Genomic DNA, 19,420 nt, shown 5'->3' on the forward strand with positions numbered 1-19,420 from the left:
CATTTACAATGATATAATAATAATAATAATCATTAATTAATATTGAATTAATAACTAATTATTAAATATTTAATTATAATCAATAATTGATATAATAATTATAATTATGCAAAATAAGATTAGCGAGTGGATTATTTATTGTTTTTTTTTTTATCAAATCCTCGATAAAGAAACAACTCTCCCCTTTTCCATTTAAATTATCTCAGCCTTTTTTCCACGTTTTATTTATCTATTTATTTTTTGAACTTTCATCGGTTCCCTTTTGTCCAGAGACAATTTATTATTTTTTTTTATTAATTAACCGAATTTGGGTAATTAACAGGCAGTGTTGCAATAATTGTGGTTTAATTATTTTTTATTGAGTATAATATTTTACCGTCAATCAAATATTGTTTTTTTTTCTTTTCTAATTAGTCATTCACTTCTGCGAATAAATTATTTATTATTTTACTTTTGTTTCAAAAAATTTTTTAATTCAAAATGTGTAAATTTTTTTTTATCGCGGAAATAATTTAAATATTTTATTGAATTATTTATTTTTGAACTTTGTTTCAATAAAAAGAAATATCTATTTTTTTTTTATTTTTAGGATATGAATTTTTTTTTTAATTTATATGAGAATTCACTAGAATTATGGATTAAATCCATGGAATTCTATGGGAATTCATGGAGATTTGTAGGAGTACATTTAAAAAATTGGTAAGAAACTGGGTCTATGAAAATTAATGGGAACCCATAGTAATTTATAGCAGCTCACAAAAATCCTATCCTAGAATCCATAAAAGTGTGTAGAAATTCATGGATCTGAGAATTCACAGAAATTTATAGAAATTGATGGCTGCCCATAGACAGTACTTTTTAAATTCTTAAGAATTACTTAAAATTTATGAAAATTCATTAAACTCCATGGGAATATTTAGGAATCAGATTTTAAATCTATAGAAATCCATAGGAAATGTTGTAATTTCATAGGAATTTTTCGAAAATTTTCGAAAAATTAATAAGAGTACGAGATTCCATAGGAGAAAATCCACTTCAGAATCTATAGGAATTCACGGAAATTTAAAGGGATTCAAATGAATCCGTAGAAATTAGAAATAATTCCTAGATACTTGTTTTGAAATCCGTGAGAATTAGGAGAGAGGTGCTGCAGTTGTAATAAGAGGCAGTTGTAACACTCAATAAAAATCTTTAAAAAAAACCTAAAATTATTATTATTCTTTTTTTAACTTATTCAAAATAGTAAATTATTGATTAGATCAAAGTTTCAGTTATTAATCTTGTTCCGATATTAAAATATTGAGAATTGTTGAAAATATGCGTAAAAACTTTTTTTTGTACGCTTCACAATTTTTTTAATAACAAATTTGTTTTCTAATGTTATGATGTGAGACTTGTATTCATACTTTAAGGGACGTATCAAGAGTATCGTATAATCGAATTTTATATCAATTTACTGATTTTTGTTATTGTAATTTGACTTTTATTAACAATTCTGCGTGAGGGTCAATTGTAACACTTGAACGAGTAACAATTGTAACACTCAGAGTCGTGTATGGGATCTGCGCAAACTGGATGCGCGACAAATCTACTCTGGGATAGTGTAGTTTTAATATTTATAAATGTTTAATAATTTATATTAAAGATAAAAATATATGTGATACTTTAAGTTTAAATACTCGACTTGAAGAGTTAATTAAGTATTATAGTATGTATTAAGATTGAATAATAAAAGCAATTTGGTGAATAATATCTATTTCGTTCCGTGTTACAATTGGCCCTGCACTGTTACAACTGCAGCCCACGCGCGCCGCCATCTTGGCCCCTGACTTTAGTTAAATAATTTGATTTTTTAATAAGTTAACATTGACTTTTCACTAATTAACTAACTCAGTCACATAAAAGATACTATCAGCTAACTTTCTGACAGTTTTTAAGTTTACTATCTTTAAAAAAACAAATGGAATCGAAAAAACAAAATTTTTTGTTACAACTGCAGCACCTCTCCCCTACAGAAATCTATAGTATATTAAAGCATCAGATTCAAAATCTACGAAAATCAATAGGAGATCCTAAGTTGCTATGGGAGTTGATGAGCATTTACTTTAAAATTCATAAGACCCTAAGAAAATTCATGAAAGCCTATAGGAATTCACACCAAAACTCATAGGAATCTATGAAAATTTATTGAAATCCACTATAGTCCATAAGAATACATTGAATTATTTTCCATGAAATGAGAAAGTTCTTCATAGATCCTTGTAGATATCTCCCCCTAGATTTTTATTAAATACGACCATGAATTCTAAGAAACATCTATGGAGTTTCCTATAGAAATCATGCCTAAAATACCAGATAATCCACTTAAGAATCCATCTGGGAATCTATAATAATCCATATAGATTCCCATATGAATTCCTATGGATGCCCCTAGATTCTAATTAATTCTTGTAGATTCATATTGTTTTATGGATTCTCATATTCTTACAGACTCTTATGGATTTCTAAAGAGTATAAACTCATATTTTTCTATAGACTCTTATATTCTTAGGGATTCCCATAAATTCCTGTAAATTTTTATGGATCCATATTTTCCTATAAATTCACATATTTCTACAGACTCTTATGGATTTCCATATATTCTCATGAATTTATATTTTTTTTTATAGATTCTTATATCGCTACAGAGTTTTATGGGTTTCCATCGATTCTCCTTTCACATTTTTTTATGGACTCGTATGTTCCTGCAGATTTTTATGGGTTTCTATAAATTCTAATTCTGCAGACTCGAATGGATTTCTATAGATACCCATAAGTTGATATTTTTCTATGAATTCTTACCTCTACGGATTCTTATGGGTTCCCATCGATTCTTATAAATTTATATATTTCTAGAGATTTTTCTGTATTTCTAAAAAAATTTTTTAGATTCTCATGGGTTCAGAATTTGATAATAGAGACAAATTTTTTTTTCCTTTTAAATTTTCCTATAATTTTTACACATTTCCATGCAAATTATCACAACTTTAAATCCTCTCCCAAATAAATTTATTATTTCATTTTGATTGACAGTTTTAAACACAATTAAACCACCTAAATAATGAAACTAACAATCTAGCAGCAACAAAAACCATTGCAAAAATATTTTCATTACATATTTAAAAAAAAAAAAAATAACATTTCAGTTTTAATTATTTTATTCTCACGAACATTATTTTCTCGGAGGTAATTTTTAATTTGAATTGTGTATGTTCTTTTTTTTTTTTTATATTTTCATATATTTATATATATTTTTCTACTCTAACATTTAACAATCAACACCCAAACAAAAAATTTACACACTCAATTACATCGACCAGATTTTTTTTTTATTAACAAAAAACAAAAACTTTTTTTTTTTTTTTTTTTTTTTTTTTTTGTTAATAAAAAAATTACAAACGAATGATAATTTTTTTTTTTTTTTATTTATTTTTTTAAAGCTATTTAACACGTAGTTTTACCACGTTTATAAAGACGTACATGTACTCTGAATATATATATTATATATTAGACTGTGTCAAAATAAGTTTTTTTTTTTTTTTCGATTAAACGTATCTTAAAAGTTTCTTCAATATGAAAAAAGAATTCTTCTAAAGTTTAAGCTTAATATCTCTAAAATTGAGCTGGCGTAAAAGGGGGTCTCCTTTCCCATTTAAATAACATTGTAAATTTTTTTTTTTTTTTTTATTTTTAAAATAACTACACGAAGAAAGTTTTTTTTTTTAATTTTGCTCTCGTCTATCTTGTAGGAAATTTAATTCTCTGCAAAATTGTCTATGTCCATTTTTTTCTAAACTCAACAGAATCGAAGTTACAGATGGCCGGATAAGAAGAAAAAAATAATTAATAAATTAATAACCGAAAAAAATTAATTATTTTATCAATTAATTAACTCAATTCACTTCATTATTCATCAAAAATTTTCGAATTCAATATTATTTCGAATTAACACCAAAACAAAATTTATAATAAAACAGGAATGAGTTATAATTATAATTAATACAATTAATTTTATAATTAAAACAGAAATTAATTTTAAGTATAATTAATTTCTGTTTTATTGTAAATTTTGTTTTGTTGTTAATTCGAAACAATGTTGAATTCGAAAATTTTTGATGAATAATGAAGTGGATTGAGTTAATTAATTGATAAGTTGAAATAATCAATTTTTTTTGTTCCTATCCGGCCCTCTGTAACTTTGTTTCTGTTGAGTTTAGAAAAAAAATGAACGTAGACAGTTTTGTAGAGAATTCAATTTCTTACAAGATAAACGAGAGCAACATTTAAAAAAAAATTTCTTTGTGTAGTTATTTTAAAAATAAAAAAAAAACAAATTTACAATGTTATTTAAATGGGACAGGAGACCCCCCTTCGCGACAGCTCAATTTTTGAGATATTGAGCTCAAAGTTTAGGAGAATTATTTTTTTTTCATAGTGAAGAAACTTTTAAGATACATTTAATCGAAAAAAAAAAAAACTTATTTTGATACAGTCTAATATAAATCTATATTTTTTGTTGCAGCATAAATACTTTGTTTTCATTTTTTAAAATACGTCATTATCAACATTATATAATTTTTTTTTTTTTTTTTTTTAATTTAGTTGACTGAAATTGCGTCTGAAATCGACGGGTTTTGTCTTACAATTTTATTGTTTATTTTCATTTATTATACAAAATCTAATGACAAATTTTTTTTTTCTATTGATTTTAAGAAATCGTCGATTTTCAGACACTAACGATTATGTCTTTATTTATATTTTTAATAAATATTTTCATCTATTTATTTATACGTTTTCTTTTTTTTTTTTAACAATATTTGTATATTGGACCATCTTAAAGTACTGCTCATTAATTTTTATCCAAAAATTTTATTTATTTTAATATTAAAAATGATGTATAATATTTTGAACTTCCATAATTTATGAATTATGTCTAATCTCATAAATTTGAACAATTTTAATTTCACTAAAAATATTATTATCTAAATTATGCACAAAAAATATGCTGCTGAATGGCTCAAGGTGATAAAATTTTTTGATTGGTCTTAGCTATGGCATCATAAATTTTAAATCACGGTCTGACTAAGCGGGTTGGAGTAAATCCAGTAATCAAATTCTGACTGGTCATTTTTAACCAAAAAAAACTCGACTTTGTTATGGAGCCCTTAGACTGCGCATGCGCGTCAACTTGAAGAATCTGTGCACATACAAGTCATGTAATTCTGCGCAAGGTGCCATTTTAAGCAATTAAAAAACGTTTTTCCGTGCATTAAACTCTCACAGTCACATAAGGTCCCAAACAAACCAGAGTTTAAACTTCAAATTCTATATCTGGTTCTTTGAATTTTGAACTTCAAATATCTTGATAATTATTAAGTGTGAGAAAAAAGTATAAGAAATCTTTCTTGTATAGACTCTTAAGCTCTACAAGAAAGGTCTCTTATAATTTTTCCAAAAACTTGATATTTATAAAGATATATGCAAAAAACTAACCATACCCAGGTAATTTCAAACTCAAAATTTCTTTATCTGATGCTTTAAATCTTAAACTCTAAATATCTTAACAACTATCCAGTTTTTGAAAAAAATGCAGAGTGCCTTATTTGTAGAGAAATTTATGCGCTACAAAAATGGTCTCTTGCCATTTTGCCGAAAATTCAATATTTACTATGATATTTTCGAAAAACCAATTATACTTTCTTTGTGATAATTTTCAAATTTCCAATGGAACATTTTGCACTCCTTTTATTAAAATGAATATACTTTTTGTATGGTTCGATTTTCTATCAATTCTATTCCCCAATATACATATAACCCAATCATTTTTCACAAAATTTTCCAAAAATCCCTACCCTAGTAGATCCGAATTACGGAAATTTACCTCTTTTGCCGTAATTAACCATAAAGTATGGTGTTTCTACGGCAAATTTACCGCAGGCTATGGTAACTTATAGTAATATACGGTATATTAGAGTGGATTCGGGTTTTACCCCTATTTTTAATACGACAATTTACCGTATTTTGCGGTGTTTTACCGTAAGTACTGTATGTTTTTCTGATTTGACTCTTTTAACAACGTAATACTTCACTTTCCGGTAAGATACCGCAAACTTGTTACAACTTTACGGTAAATTACCATTCTCTTACTGCAAATTTATGGTTGAAATACCGTGCTTTTACTGTGGAATACGTTAAATTTACTGTAAAATATTGTAGGATACTGTATTTAACCGTAAATTACAAAATTCTACCGTAATTGACCGTAATTTGGATCCACCAGGGTAAGGTTTAATAAATCCCTTGGGACGTTATGATTTGACCGAAAGTGAACGTTGCAGGTTAATTACATAGACTATTGGATACATTTAGTAACAAAGAGTACTGTACTTTGGTGTGTTGTCAGCACTTCCCAGGAAAAAATGATTAGACTTGGCCATGCCTGTTCATGTATGATCAAGCCTAAAATTAGACCTGATCATGTCTGTTCATGTATGAGCAGGCCTGAAATTAGACACGATCATGCCTGATCATACCTGCCCATGTCTATTCATGTCATAATTATATAGGGCCATTTTTTTAACCGGATGGGCATAAACAGACATGAACATACCTGATCAGACCTGAACATGCCTAGCCTGGTCTGGTCAGACCCGGTCATTTTTCATATCTGATCAGACCTGAAGACTCATGCCTGTTAATATCTGATCAGATCTAATCATTTCTTTCCGGGTTGCTTAAGACTCGTACATTTAACCTCACTTGAGTATAATATTCATTGTCACCAAATGTAAATAATACAAAAAGTTTAATAAAAACTTTACTTTCCTATTTTTTTCTATTGCTAAAAAACTCATTTTTCAAGCGTATATTTAAATAAAAAAATATTAAAAGTCAATTCATTTTGTTCTATCCCGCATTCTAAGAATTTACTTTTTATAATTCTATTTTTGTCTATTATGACAAATTTAAAATTTTGAATAAAAAAAATATATTAGCTTTATTGTTATGTTAATTTAATGAATTATTTTGGATTATGTAAGCATATATTTTAATTTGAAAACATTTTAAAAAGTCGCAATTCAAGTTAAAAATTTTTCTAACCTCACAAATTCCATAAATTTATTTTTGAGGGTTTTTCTATTTAAAAATATATTTAATTCGTAATATACAAGTATTTTATGTTAATTCAGTTTTTTATTGTTAAAAAAAATAAAGTTTAGGTTTTTTAAGCGTATATTTCCATTGAAAAATATTTTTAATAATCGCAGGTGACATTAAAATTTTTTTTCTATAACTTTTTACTCTAGAAGATTATTTTACTAATGTTTTTTGTTAAATTATCAATTTAATACTGTATTTATTATTGAAAATTTGTATAAACTCGTGTTTACTAAAAGAATATATTCGTATTTAAAATATCTAATTTTCTTTCGTTGCTGAAACTTTTTGTTGGGCGTTTAAAATTTTTAGCCGCATTTCAAATTTAAAAATTTTATTTTCCAAGTTTTTCAAAGAACAAAACAAAACGGTCAAAGATGATTCTATTTTCTTCATTCCTTCTCTAAATTGCCAGAAAAAATTATTTAAAATCTTTTTCAAAGCTTCTGCTATTAAAAAAATCTATTTAAAAATTCCGAGTGATGTTAAAAAAATTTATTGTTAACCTCACATATTTAATAAATTATTTTTATATATTTTTCCATCAGCAATTTATTAAAAGTTAATTCTATACTATCTGCAACAAAGTAACCTAAAATTTTTTTCCAAAAGCTATTTTAGTCAGTATTCCTTTCTTCAACTTAAGTAGTGTTTTTGCATTAATCAATTAATTGAATTTGAATATGATTACAACAGTCCAACTCTTACGGCAAAATACTAATGAATACTATTGGAAAATACTTATGATAAACTAACGCACTGTTATTTTTGTGTACTAATTCTTTAGTGTCATTAGTGCGTTTAGTGTTTTCAGCATTTCCAGGGTCATCAGCGTAATGCACAGCTTGGAAAATTAATGCCTGGTCTTTGGATCTAATCTAAAAGATATTCTAATGACCAGGCATTAATGATCCAAGCTGCACATTTCCCAGTATCGATGATGTCGCCCGATAAAAAATATTTGGATCCCACCATATATGTTTGGATTACTATTTGTACTGATTAATTGATGTTTGATAATTTTTTTATCGATGAAAAATAATTCGTGATTACTGGGGCTCGAACGTGCCCTGGTTAAGAACTCCAATTGAATCTGATTATGTTTAATCGGAATGAATCGGTTTCAATTGGAAAATAATAATGGAATATTATGTTCCGATTGCAACTAATTCATTTTGATTAAGCTTATTTGGATTAAATCAGAAATTTTCCATTGAGTTTTACTGAAGTGAATCGGATTTCCCAACCAGGGCGGATTCGATTCCTGGCTTGTTTCTGATCTTAAAAATTATTTTCAAGATGATCTTTACGTTTAATAAGTAAAAAAATATTGTCTTAAATGAATGTTCTAATTAAAAAAAAAAAAAAACAACTCGGTTTTATTGTAATATTTTTCCCTTTGAATCTAAATATCGAAGATCATAGAATAAAATTAGCTGCCGAATGGAAAACATTAGATGTTTGTATCCGTTTTTTTTTTTCCAGGTCTATTTTTGTTGATCTATTTTCTTCAAGTTTATTTTTTCCGGGATCCGTAATAAAATATAGGATATAAATTTTTATGAATTAAAAATGTCTAAAAATTAAATCAGCCTGAAAAATAGAATGAAACTATCAATCATTAACTTATCTTCAAATTAGTTATTACCTCATGAAATTTATCAAAGATGATAAAAATAATCATAATATTGTTCCCGAATATCTAGTTTGATGAGTGTTCAAAAATGTATACAATACGTTCAGTTTAATAAGAGTGACATTTCTTATTTTACCGATAATATGCTTTTATCTCAATTAACGATAATTTCGTAATATTGACGAAATATTATTATTATTTTTTTCTGTTTTGTAGATCTTAAAACACTTATACTCACATCTTTATTCTCCGATTGGTTAACTTACCCCGCATCTAACACCACTACACCTGTAGGAGTTCCTTTTAACCCCGTTTTTTCACCCTAATAAATTTTAAATATTATTCACTAGTTTTTTTCCGTAAGAGAAAGTTATGGAATATTTAAAAAAAACCGCTTTGGAAGGGGCGGGCGCACTATCTAAAAATACCCCTATTCATATTTCATTCATTGAAAATTACATTAGTAACGATGCATTTTAGCATTCGTCTTATCTTTTTATTCAAAATTAATAATTATTAATGAGCGGTACGTCTTACACAACGTATTCATTGAGTATCTTAAAAGATGGACTTAATGATCAATAAAATTTGATCCATTAACATAAGCTCTTTTTTTTCTTTTTGTATTTCATTCCTCATTAACAATCTTTTTTAAATATATTTTATCTTCATTTATTTATATTTTCTTTAAATATATATAGATATATTTTTGGTTGTCTTAAAAATATGTTTTTTTTTTTCTAGTAGCGTAATGTGTTTTGAAGCCATTGACACAGATATATAGATATAAGTATAGATATTTTTTTCAAGGTTAAGATTAGATAAAGACAATAGACGTAACTAAATTTAATCTATTCTATAATTTAGACAAAAAATATACTGGGGTTCTACACAGGAATTTTTCCTACTTCAACATTTTCTTTGTCAATTTTTTTGCTATCGCAAAAAAATTTCATATATTTATTGTTAAGTAGTTATTACCTATTGTTCAAAGACTTGTGGTAGTGATCAAATTGATATGAGATAAATTTCGATGTAAATCTCTGTTTATCTCGACTTATTAATTTAATATAAATTTTTTTTTTGTTTTTATCTATAAACTATTGTGCTGCTGAAATTAAAAGAAAATTTTCGATAAAAAAATTAAACACTTAAATGATTTATGAATTTTGATAATCGAATCATTGGTTTAAAATTTTATGTATCGAGAAAGAAAATTAATTCATCAATTATTAAATGGCTTGAGTAATCGATTATCGAATTCCGATTTATTGGTTCTATTATTAGAGATATCAATTCCATATTCAGTGTCTAAAACAAAAAAAATCTCGAGGTATCGATTATTGAACTTCGATGTATTGATTTCTAACATTTTATTGTTTTTGAAATCCTTCCTAAAATTTTTCTTCTTATAATTGAAATATGTACGGAAAACATTTTCTGGAAAAAATGATCCCAAAAGTTTGGTATTTTAAAAAAATTAAGCCAACATCTAAACTTTTACCATGTGCTCATTAAAAATCATATTTTGATATATTGCCGCTCAGTAGCAAACTGTTTGACTTGTTTTGTTAATTTTATAAGAGATGTTGATCAGTAAACATAGTATATTGTGTGACAAGGAATGAAACAAAACGATTTCAGAGGTGGCTTGGCTACTCAAGCTAAAGGCTAGGGCTGATTCCCGAATTCTGATATCGTGTCTTATTCTGTGTCATGCACTGAATTTTTCATTTTACTTGCATGGAATAAGGTTAAGCCAGAAGCTAATTAAGCGGGCAGGAACTAATGAGTTTCTTCCCTAGGGAATAAACTGATCAGCTTCTGCCTGATTTATTGCATTGGTCTGAAATCGGGGTGGTTTGGAAACAGTAAGACATTCCAACTCGCGTGTTATTGCCTACCCGAGCTGAAAGCGACGGTGGGAAACACGTGGATTGGAATCTCCTATCTTTTGTGGTGTGTGTACTATTTTTCACTAGATCTGCACATGAAAGTTTAAATTTTTGCTTCTTTTTGGGGGAACAATGGCGCATTATTTTCTTAGAAGAGAAGAGTGGGACAGTTCCTTTCACCCAGATCCTGTTGATACGAATTCCAAATATCAAAATTCCGACTACACAGATATCCGATAATTCCAAGAAATCCATCACCTACATCCCTATAACGCAAACAACGAATCTATGGAAGTTTCAATGACAGGTCGGCTTTCTTTGTTACCGACCAAACTTTCAATATATTTTAATGAAAATCGTCCGTCGATAAATATGAAAGTCGTTCTGTGTTACGAAGGTACCCTGATAGCCACCTTTACCGCAAGTTAACTTTAAGCTACGGCCGCATTTTGAAGCCAACTTAAAGGAAAGTGTTGGAGAGCAAATAGTTACAGTTAAGTTGACAGTAAATCATCTGTAAATTGAATTCAATTTGACTACAAGTGTTAATGACGTTAAGTTGTTTGAGAGTTTCACTTCAAATTCACGGCAAGTTTTTCTGTCAAATTACATTCAGATGACGGCAGTTGATTTGCATCAATTTGCATGCAAGTATTATCCAGCCAAGACTCCCCAGAAACTTGTCATTAAGTTAGTCGAAAATTTTTTACTTCAGAACTTGCTGAACAACGTGTGGCTATTAGGGTATGGATTCATTATTTATCTGCATGATCGGAATCAGGTAATTGATGTCTCTGTATTATCGGGTATTCATATAATCGGAATCTGTGTCATAAATACATCTGTATTAACAAGATATGGGGAAAAGATGTCGTTCTGATAAAAGTATGACTTTTTTCCGCTAAACAGGGTAAGAATTTTCGACTCAAACGCTCTACTTTTCCTTACAAAGAAGTTGGGGGGTTAGAGCGGTGTAGTGAACTATTAGATATTAATATATAATGTCCATTAATGCAGATGGAGTTAGTATGGAAAATTTGAAATCGATTAGAAAGCCCGTTTCTGAGACATTAATTTTTGACCTGATAGCAAGACTCTGGTCAGAAAATTGCTGTTAATTAGTTGTGATCAAGTTGACAACAATTGCAGCTTTGTAACTGTTGACGACAAGTTGTTACCGACTTTCTGGGAAAATTGGAGAGAGCTGATAAGGGTAGTATGCAATTTGTAGTACTATCTGAGCAGTATTGTAAATTTCATACTAACCTTATCGGTTCTCCATATATCTACACGTATAAGAAGCAACCCCCACAACCAGTTGAGCTCAACTTTACGTCAAACAATACATAACATGTATTGGTTTATGTCAAATTGAGCTCAACTAGTTTTAAGGGAAATTTTAAGGGTAGGTTTTAGAAACGAACTTACTAACCGATCTCAAATTTTCCATACTGACTATCCGTATTAGGGACAGTTTTTCAATCCATTTTTTCAACCTGGGGTTAAAATACTATCGTAAGTAAATCTATATATTTACAATATAGATTCACCAGCAATGAAAATTTATTCACGGATTTAAGAAATCTTGGATTAAAAAACGCCCTTAATGAACATTACTTACTAATATCTTATAGTTAACACTACCTTGCTCTAATGCCCTAACCTTTTTAAACTTCCTAACACTTTAACCCATACATCTGCAGAAGGCAATACCCTGTTTGAAAAATCCGATAGATTCTTATAGCTGTATACATAAGACCCTATACTTAACTATAGCACTTCTCATAGAACATTCATTCTTATAAAATCTCTATAAGAATGAATGAATCTATTGGATTCTATGACATTTTCTGAACAGGGTACACAATACATATTTATTTAAACATACAAGAATAAATATGTCTTTTGTTTTCGGAAGTATTTTTCTAAAACTATTTTTTCTGACAAGACTTAAATGTCTTTAAACTACCAAACTTTTTGGATAGCTTTTAGCACAAAATTATCTGGACATTAATATGAGATTTTTTTTTCTTTATTTTAATCGGAGCAAAAAAAAGTTTCCGCTGAATTATTTAACGACCTACGAAAAATAAGAATAACAGTGAGCATTGAAATAAAAATTATCCTTTTTATAATTTACCATGACTCTTATAATAGTTGACCCAAACAAGACCGCGGTAGCCAATGCGTTAAATAATGTAAGTGTCAAAATTATTTTCCGCCAGAAAAAGAATTTGTTGATTCCTTAATTGAAATAAAAATTTTTCAGCAGCACATAATATACTTAGATTTATATTTATATATATATATATTTTTTTTTTTAAATATAAATACTTATGATTACGTCATCAATGTATCTGTCACAAAAATAAATATTTGTCGACACACTTACATATTAAACAAACCGATTAAATATTATCGGCATTTTACTAATAATAATAATATTAATATATAATAATATATAGCAGCAGCATCGGTCACTTTTACGTTTTGTTGAATTTTAATATATATTTGGACCGAGTTAAATCAAACTAAAAATATTTATCTAAAATCATCGTTGTCACGTGCTATTCTACGCTCAACTTTTTAGTATTTATTTTTTTCAAAAAAAAAAAAAAAAAAAGATGAACAAATAAATATAAAAAAGTTGAACAGCTTCCTAATGATTATTGTGTGTGACAATTGAGCGTTTTTCCTTTTCCCAACGAATCGCTGGTAAGATAAAATAATTACTGTTTTAATACAATAGCAGTTTCTCAGGTCCAATGAGTGTTATAAAAATGTGCCTCGTGTCAGAAAGCCGTGTCGAGGGCTGCCATTGATGCTGAAATTTCAGGATCAGCACGACATGCGTCTAGAAATTCTGTCAGTGTGACAACGCCGTCTTTATTCCCATCCATTTTCTGCAGCAGTTTAAAAAGAAAACATTAAATTTATTAAATATTCTATTAGTAAATCATAGTACAGTTGACTACCACTCGTAAGCCTAACAGTATAATAGGCCTTTCTCTTCAATAGGCAGTTAATGAGACCAAACAGCTTCCCCTACTTAACCACTCTAAGGAGTTTCGTACCAGACAGCCCCGTTATAAGGCTCCGTTAAAATTGTCAAAATTATAATCTAAGAATGGGAAAAAATAGACAAGTTGATGATGAAAATTTATAATCTATGTTTCGCGGAGGTTTATTAAATTAATATTAAAAACATTCAAGCAAATCTAATGCAAAAAGAATTTTTGAACTTTAAGATTTGAAACTTAGTATATATATTAGGGTGCTTCGTTTCCGGCGAAAGTATGTTTTTTGTTGCTCATCAAGCAAAATATTGTTTTTTATGCTAAAACAAAAATTCCTGCCAAGTTTGAGCTCTTAATTCCAATCCTAAGTACTTTCCATTTGATTTCCAAGATTTCTCATTTAAAATACACGTAAATTAAATTACTTTTTATTTAACTTCTAATACGCAGCTGCGTTTTATGATATCGACGCGGTTTTGGTCGCAAATTGTAGAGTATTTGGTGTTCTTGAAAAGTGCCCATAGTATCTTAGCTGTAATTCCAGCTGTTTCACTGATGTCTGCTGAGGAAGTCATTTTTCGTATCAAATTGACCTTTATTGGCTTGCAGAACGCGAACCAATGAATGCACACCAAAAATGTAAAAGGGAATTTTATAGGAAATTTTATTCCCTTAAAAAAAAGCCTTACAAGTCAAATCGCTAAAGTCTATAGTTTCCGAGTTATAGGAATTTTGATAATTTAAAAAATTAAATAGCAATTGTCATTTTTTTTTTAATATTATATTTTTTAAATTATCAAAATTCCTATAACTCGGAAACTATAGACTTTAGCGACTTGACTCATAGGACTTTTTTTGAAGGGAATAAAATTTCCTATAAAATTCCCTTTTACATTTTTGGTGTGCATTCATTGGTCCACGTTCTGCAAGGCAATAAAGGTCAATTTGATTCGAAAAATGACTTCCTCAGCGGACATCAGTGAAACAGCTGGAATTACAGCTAAGATACTATGGGCATTTTTCAAGAACACCAAATGCCCTACAATTTGCGACCAAAACCGCGTCGATATCATAAAACGCAGCTGAGTATTAGAAGTTAAATAAAAAGTAATTTAATTTACGTGTATTTTAAATGGGAAATCTTAAAAATCAAATGAAAAGTACTTAGGATTGGAATTAAGAGCTCAAACTTGGCAGGAATTTTTGTTTTAGCATAAAAAACAATATTTTGCTTGATGAGCAACAAAAAAAATACTTTCACCGGAAACGAAGTACCCTAATATATATATATATATATATATAAATGAGTACTTAATCGATGTATTCTCAAAATTTGAAAACAATCTTGCTTCTAGTTTCTTGGAAAAAAAGTTTCAAAAAAGATATTTTCAAAGTTCTTATACACAGACTCTTATGGCTGACAAGTTTCCGTCATGACTTATTCTATTTTTTTCCATTATTAATCTCCCAAGTTTAAGAAATAAAAAACCACATTTAAGAATCTTTACAGTAAACGTTTAGAATAAAATTACTCAATTTATATTGTAAAGCAAAACGCTATAGAAACTGAATAATTTTTACTATCTTGAGAATTGATCTACACTAGAGACAGAGTGGACTCGGTGTCTGCGTGACATTCGTAGGACAGGGTTCGAATTATGGCTTGGGCGCCACTCTAAGAGGAAGGGATGATCACTACTGAGCGGAAGGTCATTAATATGATGACCGACTGTACTGGCTCACTTTCTTGAAGTTTTATAGTTGTAAGAAATAAACTAAAAAATATTAATTAATTTGTGGGGTTTTAAACTCCCATACGACGTTTAAAATAATTATGGCTGTATGTTAAAAAATATTATGTTTGTTTTATTCAAATATTAAAAATTATAGTATATTTAGTTACAATCGTTATTCCTTTATAATATTTCGCTGACCGAAAATGAAAATCATGATGTTCAATTGTATAATTCATTGCAGCAATACAGTTACTATAGAGCTGTCAACGAATTTTATTATGTTAACTCTATAATTTCCGCATATAGATTTATAATATAATACATAGCTTTGGTCAAATGAATTATGACTACTGAGTTATTGAAAAATTAATGTGGAATACATCAAATATTGATTAAACTATACATTTATTATCGAAATAGAAATAATTTTCACTCAAATCAGATGAATATGGTAACATATACTGCAAAATTTATTGTTAAAACAAAATAAGAAACTAAATTTTCTTGAAAGAAGAACATTTTCTTGAAAGCAAATGAAAACATTTTGGAGTAAGAGGCTGAATTTTATTGAAAGAAGAATATATTCTATGATGAAGGTCAAATCAATTACATCGAGAAATTTAATTTTCTAAAAATAAGTAAATTATTTCGAAACACGAGAAATTTCTCAAACCAAAGTGCGAATTTATTAAAGCAAAATTATAAAATTTCTTAAAGCAAGAAACTTTTCTAGAAACTAGAAATGATTTTCTCTTTATTCAAGAATAAATTTAGGAAGATAATATTTTATTTAAACCAAGTAAATCTTTTTTTGCAGCTCATGGTAAGAAAGCACGTCCCTGATTGGTTAAAAATGACACTACAAAGAATAAATATCGCGAAGAATGTCCACATTGTTCATGAAAAATATGAGAAACACACTCGTTGTCGAAAGCACCTTCCACTCAATGCGTTAATATACTATTAGTACACCATTGTAAATTTTACTATGGTCATCGTAATTTTTGTATGGGTTTATTTAAATTTCCGTCAGGTGGCCAACATAGTCCGGCTTTACTCTGACATCATAGAATTTCAAACAAAAATAATTTCTCCGTACATAGATTGCTTATCGCGTTTCAATGTTATTTGGAAAGCGTGTTAATTTTGACTACAGGCTTGGTTTTGTAGTAATTTTGTGATTTTCACTTTAAATTTGTTTACAAACATTAAAAGTAATGAATTCATTGATTGGTATCACTACTTCTTACTAAAATATATTAAATATCAATATAGTTACGAGACTCATTTTCTCCTCATACCATAGCTATAGCTATAACATTTATGGCTACTAAAGATCTCAGAAAATGTTAAAGAGTGGATGGGATATAGAAGTTTATTATCATCAGTATATTAAAACGTAGTACCGCCGTTTCAGAAAGCGAGTTAGCAGATTTATTACCTGATGATTATTAAATGGCTATGGCTATGGCATTTAATAATGAATTGCGAAATGATATATTAAATTTACTAAAGGGTTACTAAGTTCATTAGATCCTTGAGGTTTAGCCTAATGGACCGAAAAATGCTTTTTTCAATAAAGATTCGAACGCTTTATGATGACGATTTATAATTCGTATTTTAATTGGTGATAAATTATCTGAAAATAGTTTTAATTAAAATATAATCTTATGCAATCGACTTTTTAATTACTATTTTATGGTTCTATTATAGAATTTTATTGGCAATTGCCATGGAAATTTTATATTGAATTTTTTATTAATATTAGTTTAAGTAAAGAAATCTTTGGAACAGTTTTGAATAATTGAAGCGCGCCACCAACTTCTTAATACTTTTTATCGTATTTAACTTGGAACTCCATTATTATTATTTTTTTATGCTATTATCGTTCTTAGAGCAGTTACTTATTTCTGCCTCGGTCGAAAAATTTGATCTGATTTTAGTCTAATTGGACTATTTGATCTATTTTCGATCTTTTACAAAAATTTTAAGCTGTTTTCGACCTGTTGTATTAAAAAACAATTGCGTTACGGGCAGACCAAACTAGATTAATTCTTGAACTTTAAAAAATTTTAGTTCTGAACATCTGCAAGGACAAAACTAGATTAAATCATGGACTTATAAAAATTATATTTATAAGCAATATTTATAAAAAACGATCTGTCAGTTGACCTTGTGGACCAGCTCCAAAACTTCCCGCATATTTCGAGCTCCCAGAGCTCGAAAAATTATTATAGATACATTTTCGAGCTCAAAAATACTTTTGTATCCTTTTGTTTTCGAAAAAAAAAAAAAAAAAAAAACGTTTTTTACGATTTTTTCTCAAACGATATCTCCCGAACCAATAAACCGATTAAGACGTTTAAGGTAGCAATCGACGCGTTTTATTGAGTTCTACAACTGAACAGATTTTGAAATTGATTTATTGAGTCATATTTTGAAAATTTTCGAGAATACTAAAAAAATTTTTTTTTTTTTAATTCTTTCGACAACGGTTTCTCTTGAACGAATTAACCGATTTTGATGTTTGAGGTGGCATTCGACGCGGCTTATGAAGCTTCAGAGCCCAGTTAATTTTGGAATCAATCCATCGAGCACATAAAAAGTTATCTAAAAAAAACATTTTTGAAAAAAGTTTTTTTTTTGAATATCTCTGAACGAGCCCAAACTCAATTTCTTTCAGCTTTTAGGTATTGACAAGCCGCGTCGAATGACACCTTGACGATCCAACCCGGTTCATCCGTTCAAAAGTTACAGATATTTACATACATACATACACTCGGGCATCATCGTGAAATTAGTCAGGATATCTTCCTAGAATCTCAAAACGTCAAGATCTCTTAGAAATTCGATTTTCGAAAATCGGACTGAAACCAATAACTTCCCGAATTTTTAAAAATTTGCAATTTTCGTGGCGGGAAGTTAAAAATATTAAGCTACAGAATTGATTATGTTCTGTTTAATATTTACTTTGTATCTTTTGTTTAAAAATGTCGGCAGTTGATAAAAGTTTGACAGCTTAATTTTGAATTGTCTCGACTGCATATTGATATCATCGAATAAAAGTGATAAAATAATTCTGAAAATGTCAAAAAAATTTTTCTTATTTACTGGATAAAATCGAAAATATTTTGGTATTAGAAAACATCTAAATTATTGTGACATCTTATTATGGAAGCGCATTAGCATGTTTCAAATACCAAGAAAATTAAAATAAATTTATAAATCTAGATTATTATTATTTTTATTATTATTTGTATTTTTAAAAAGTCCTGTTTTAGATCTAAAAGCGATTGAAAATAGACGACAAATTATAGTAAATAAAGTCTGTTTTTGTCCTTAAAAACAATTGAATAGAGACTAATAATTATAATAAAAAAAGAGCCATCCGGCCTTACCCGGAATGGAAAGGTAGATTTCTTATATATGTAAACACAATAAAGCTACAATAGTGTAATTAATACTTTTTTCGTAAGCTAAAACATGAATTTTGAGGAAACGGGTTATGCTTTACTATTTAGAAGTTATTAGACGACTAAGCTGCAAAAATAAGCTTTTTGTATTTTTTGTGAAATTTTTGATATCATCAAATTGTTAGAAAAGATGTTTCAAAAACTCAAGTATTGCAGTGAAAATTAAAGCTAATCTTTCAAATTTTGAAATACTTTTTACAGAATTGAGTTTTCATTTTCGGTTCAAAAGTTATTTTAGGATAAAACCAGAAAGTTCATTTTTATGGAAATCAAAAAAAATTTCAAACGCCCACAACTTCCAAACTAATCGACCGATTGGGCTTACCTTTGAACTTGATCAAGGTAATCGTCCAATAAATAAGCGTACGAAATTTCATTAAGATCCGTTAAGAATTGCGGGCGCTATCGTGATGACAAAACGCGTTATATTGTAATGTAATGTAATGTATTTATTAGATTTAGCAAT

General features: G+C 28.3%; 1 protein-coding gene across 1 annotated transcript in view; it reads right to left on the reverse strand.

The window, feature by feature from the left end:
- Positions 1-13,520: 13,520 nt before the first annotated feature.
- The window catches only part of LOC103573418 (uncharacterized), a 66,759-nt gene continuing 60,859 nt past the window's right edge, over positions 13,521-19,420 (reverse strand). Inside the window, exon 7 of the mRNA XM_053742022.1 lies at positions 13,521-13,631. Within this exon, the coding sequence (XP_053597997.1) occupies positions 13,521-13,631 (111 nt within the window). The remainder of the gene's footprint in view (positions 13,632-19,420) is intronic.

The sequence above is a fragment of the Microplitis demolitor genome, chromosome 9, assembly GCF_026212275.2.
Source record: "Microplitis demolitor isolate Queensland-Clemson2020A chromosome 9, iyMicDemo2.1a, whole genome shotgun sequence".
NCBI lineage: Eukaryota > Metazoa > Arthropoda > Insecta > Hymenoptera > Braconidae > Microplitis > Microplitis demolitor.